General features: G+C 47.8%; 1 protein-coding gene across 1 annotated transcript in view; it reads right to left on the reverse strand.

The window, feature by feature from the left end:
* The window catches only part of SPTY2D1 (SPT2 chromatin protein domain containing 1), a 40421-nt gene that overhangs the window by 2075 nt on the left and 33122 nt on the right, over window positions 1-5224 (reverse strand). Inside the window, exon 5 of the mRNA XM_019519695.1 lies at window positions 2889-2966. Coding sequence (XP_019375240.1) covers window positions 2889-2966 — 78 coding nt within the window. The remainder of the gene's footprint in view (window positions 1-2888; window positions 2967-5224) is intronic.

Here is a 5224-nt window from a genome sequence, read left to right on the forward strand (position 1 = left end):
CTTCCCCTCTGTATAGGGCAGCAGTGTGGGTAGCACACAGGGTTCTGCCCCTTGCTCCTGCCTCCACCTCCAGGGGAAGTTTAGCCAGGGCAGCGGGGAGCTCGGAGCAGCAGGCAGCTTTCTGTGCTCCCCGCTGTGCCTTGCCCTGCCCTGCCCGGTCCCAAGCAGTGGTGAGGGAGCATTGCCAGTATCCGCTGCCTCCCTGGAGCTGGGACTGCGAGGCAGGGGGGGCTGGGGTCAGAGCGGAGAGGCAGCAGATGCTTGCAGCTGGCCCAGGTTCTGGGTAGCTGCTGATAGCCGTGAAACCCGGGCTGCTTGCAGCAGGGCTTCCATCCTCCCAGCTGGCTGCTGGAAGCAGCCCCGGGCTCTGTGGCTATCAGCAGCTACTCAGAGCCTGGGCCTGCTGCAGCCAGGAGGCTACAAATAGCTGCTGCCCTCCCACCCCAGCCCTGGCCATAGCAGTCTTCCAGCCCCAGGCTCTGGGAAGGCAGCAGGTGCCAGCACTGCGCCCCTTGGGGCCAGGAGGCAGCAACTGTTTGTAGCCTCCCGGCTGCAGCTGACCCAGACTCTGGGTAGCTGCTAATAGCCATGGAGCCCGGGCTGCTCCCAGCAGGGCTTGCAGCCTCCCAGCTTGGGCAGCCCGCAGCCAGGAGTTTGCAAACAGCTGCTGCCTCCCCACCCCAGGCCCCAGCCCCAACACATGCCGAGGAAAATGACCTCACGTGCCATGCTCGGCACACGTGCTGGGGGTTGCTCACCCTTGTGCTAGATCAAAGGAAGTGGGGCTGGAAGAACCTCACAAGGTTGTCTAGTCCATCTCCCTGCTTAAGGCAGGACCAGCCCCTATTAACCCATCCCAGCCAAGTGTCTGTCTAACATTCTCTCAAAAACTTCTAGGGATGGAGATTCCAACACTTCTCTAGGTAGCCTGTTCCAATGCTTGGCCATGCTTATCATCAGAATGTTCCTCCAACCTAAATTACCCTCCTGCAAACTTGAGGCAATTGCTCCTAGTCCAGTCCCCTACAGCCTAGAGAAAAGCCCGTTTCCATCCCCTCTATAATCACCCTTCAGATATTTGAAGACTTATCAAATCCCACCCCCCAGTCCTTTTCTCCAAACTAAACAACGTAAATTCTCTCAGCCTTTCCTCTCAGGCCCCTAATCATGTTTGTTGATCTGTGCTGGCTATTTCCAAACTGTCTACATCCATGGGGCTCAAAACTGGACACACTACTCCAGGTCAGGCTTCACCAGTGTTGGACGAATCACTTCCCTTGATTTGCAAGAGATACTCCTGTTAATGCAACCCAGCATGCTGTGGGTTTTTTTGTTTTTTTGCAAAAAGAGCACACTGTTGGCTCATATTCTGCTTATTAGGGCTGTGTGAAGCTTCCGTCTCCGATTTGATTTGGCAGAGATTCATCCTGATTCGGTGGCCGAATCTCCGAATCAAATCAGAAGACCCTTTAATCCCTCCAAATCGAATCAGAACCCTTTGTATCAATGCGGAAAGATTCAGCAATTTGGACACAGTCACAGCTTTAAATGTTTTTTTCTTTATACCTGTAGGTAGCAGGTGGCTCATGAATGCTGCGATACTGGGACGCATGGAGTGTCTCACAGAAGCATGGGAGGCTCCCCAATGTGCTCAGCAGCAGACCCAGAAGTGGACCAGAAGCACTTCCAGTGCACTTCCAGGTCTGCCAGGCAGCATGCCGGCCCCCCCCCCTGCACCCTCCTGGCTTAGCGATTGGTGCCTCCTGGTTCTATGGGGGACACCCGGGGCTCCCCCGCAGCCAGTTGCCAAGACAGGGGGAGATGGGGAGGGCCCCCCAGTGCACTCCCTGGTAGACCTGGAGAAGTGGACCGGAAGTACTTCCAGTCCTCTTCCAGGTTTGCTGCCGAGCACGTGAGGGCCACCCCACCCCACACTCCTGTGGGATGCTCCATCTGCCCCAGCATCGCAGCGCTCATGACCCACGCTGGTACTTTGAGGTATGTAGAAAAAATATTTAAAGCTGTGTCTCAGGCCGAATTGCTGATTCTCCGAATCAGCATCACATCTTCATGTTTGGATTCGGCTGAATCCAATCAGGGACAGCAATCTGAAACAACGAATCAAATCACTGTCCCCGATTTGGGCTGAATCCAAATCCAAATCAAATAGGGCCTGCTTTGCACACCCCAGCTGCTTATGGTACTGTAACCTCCAGGTCTTTTTCTGCAGTACTGCAGTCTAGCTGCTTGTTCCCTGCTCTCTATCTGTGCATGCAATTATTCTGTCCCAAATGCAGGATTTGGCATTGCCTTTATTGAATATCATCATTTTTTGAAGACCATTTCTCCAGTCTATTCAGGTGATTCTGGATCTTAGCCCTACTCTCTGGATTTATCTGCAACTCCACCCAATTCAGTGCTGCCCACAAACTTGCTAAGCGTGCATTCAGTCCCATCATCCAAATCATTAATGAAAACATTAAACAATACTGGACCCACGACAGACCTCTGGGGAGCCCCACTTGATACCTCCTCCCAACTGGAATTAAGCCACTGATGACTACTTAATAAGGTGATCAAACCAGTTACGTTGAATCTACCTTACAGTAGTTTTGTCTAGTCTGTATTTACTTTGCCTGTTAATGGGAATGTCATGGGAGACACTGGCCTTACTAAAGTCAGGACAGGACTGTAAGATATCCCTTCCTCACTGAACCTCAATTACCAATATCTCCTCTGCTAAGTGCTATACAGGAACTGGGTATTTTATTAAGGACCAAATTTAATTAACAAGTGTTCATTTAACTTAGCCATATGACACAGACTGAAGTAGTAAGCAAGAAATGTACACCACTTTCTTGCTATCAAGACTTAAACCGAATGCATACCTCCTGGCTTCTTCTTTCTGTTGCTCTTTCCAGCTGCTCTCCATGTAACGTAAAGCATAATCACTTTCATCCTTGTATCTTAAAAGGAAATACTTATATTTAGTATAACAATAACAAATGAAAAATTAAACAGAACTAGCAATACTAATACATGTAAGCCAATTTATGAATGAACATGTTTTCTTTTAAAAATACAGATTACCCTAATTGGTATTCTTTTTAATTTTTTGGGGAAGACTAATATCTAGATACTAGGATTTATATGCAAATGCATACTATTTCTCTGGCCATGCAAACTATCAGAGTTTTCATAAGACACTATTTTTATTAATATAGAGGGGTTAGGGCATAATGATGATTAGATAAATAATAACAATCAACACTGTGACAAAATACGTAATTTTTCAAGGGTTTTCAAAAGAAAACAGCAACTTTGGACTTCATTATGCCTAGTTCTTGTGTATGTGATCCCAACTGTCCACTACATAGCTATTTTCAGTTGAAAAGCCCCAAAATATTGCACTACATGTAATACAAATTAATCCTGTTTAAGCTTGCCCATTGGTCCCTTGAATACCCCTTGCTGCAGCCTATATGCTGAAAATGGCCACAGCACTGCAAGTGTTCTATCTGCACTTATTGCCCCTCACCAGATTGGTACGTGGTTTCAACTGGGTTCCTGAACAAGTGAGATATGAGTTTTCAGCTGTAAACTCTATCATTTCAAGTGTGAAAGAAAGTGCTTATAGAAGCACCACTGAGGATACAGGGGTATAGGTTGTAACTGTGTTGCTCTAAGGACATAGGTAGACAAGGTTCTTTGGATAAATCTGATATCTTTTACTAGACCAACTCAAATAGTTGGAAAAATTCTTCTTTTCAAGGTTTCAGGGTCAAATACCTTTCATCAGACTGAGGAAGCATCTGCAGTTGGTGTGTGCTCTTCCTGGATGGAAAAATTGTGAAGAAACCAGAGGCTGGCATGCATGCAAGAAAGCCAGTCAGTGACAATGTAAATCGGAGTCAATGGGCGAGAGAGATCTTAGGGGGTGAAGGAAGGGGAATGAATACAGCTGGTAAATAGTGGAGAAGTACCTGGGGAGTCAGATGTTAGGCAGGTTATAATGTGTCATAAATCCAATGTCTATATTTAGTCCATGATTTTTTCTATTCAGTAGGTTGATGAAGTGACGTTTGTAGGCTTGTCTGTGAAAGGTGTTTGGTAAATTCCCTTCGAGTATTAGAACTGAGATTGGTATCTCTCCACTACTGACCAGCTACATTCATCCCCTCACCCTGTCTCTCACTCACTGACTCTGATTTACATTGTCAATGGCTGGCTTTCTTGCATGCATACCAGCCTCTGGCTTCTTTACTATTCATTCCATTCAGGCAGAGCACACACCAACTGCAGATGCTTCCATAGCCTGACGAAGGGTGTTTGTGCCCGAAAGCCTGCAAAGAATAATTTTGTGCAACTATCTAAGTTGGTTTAATAAGAGATACCAGATCTGCCCAAAGAACCTTGTCTGCCACTGAGGATACAACACTACCAAGTAATTCTGACTGACAAGCTCTTGCCATCAGAGCCTGTACTGACATGCTGGAGAACTTGGTTAAATGCTGCCCTATTTTAGACTCAACATTTTGGTCTGGTCTAAAAATACATACATATATGAATTCACAGCAGCTTTGATGCCATCAAGGCAGCCTCCAACAGTTCTGCACAAATGGCTTCTGACAACCCTACAGGATCTTGCAATGGACAGATATAGACTTATCTGCTCCATCACAAGCAGTCAAGAAACCTGAGATATGAGACTGCTCAATGTCCTCAAGCTGGTCCAGAGAGGTGATACTCCCCCTCTACGCGACATTGGTCCCGCCTCAATTGAAGTACTGCGTCCAGTTCTGGGCACCGCACTTTAAGAAGGATGTGGCCTGCCTTGAGAGGGTTCAGAGGAGGGCCACCCACTTGGTTGGAGGGCAACAGGGCAGGTCCTACAAGGAGAGGCTGACGGACCTGAACCTGTTCAGCCTCAGCAAGCGGAGGCCGAGGTGGGATTTGGTGGCTGCCTACAAACTCGTTAGGGGAGATCAGCAGCAAGTAGGAAGGGTCCTATTCCCCCCAGCAGCACCTGGGGTGACGAGGAACAATGGCCAGAAGCTGCTGGAGAATAGGTTCAGGTTAGAGATTAGGAGGCACTATTTCACTGTTAGGATGGCTAGGATCTGGAACCAACTTCCTAGGGAAGTGGTCCTTGCTCCTACCTTGGGTAAATTCAAAAAGAGGTTGGATGAACACCTGTCTGGGTTCGTGTGATCTCAGCGTGTGC

Source organism: Gavialis gangeticus, unplaced genomic scaffold (genome assembly GCF_001723915.1).
Source record: "Gavialis gangeticus isolate Ggan-Ray unplaced genomic scaffold, GavGan_comp1, whole genome shotgun sequence".
Classification (NCBI taxonomy): Eukaryota; Metazoa; Chordata; order Crocodylia; family Gavialidae; genus Gavialis; species Gavialis gangeticus.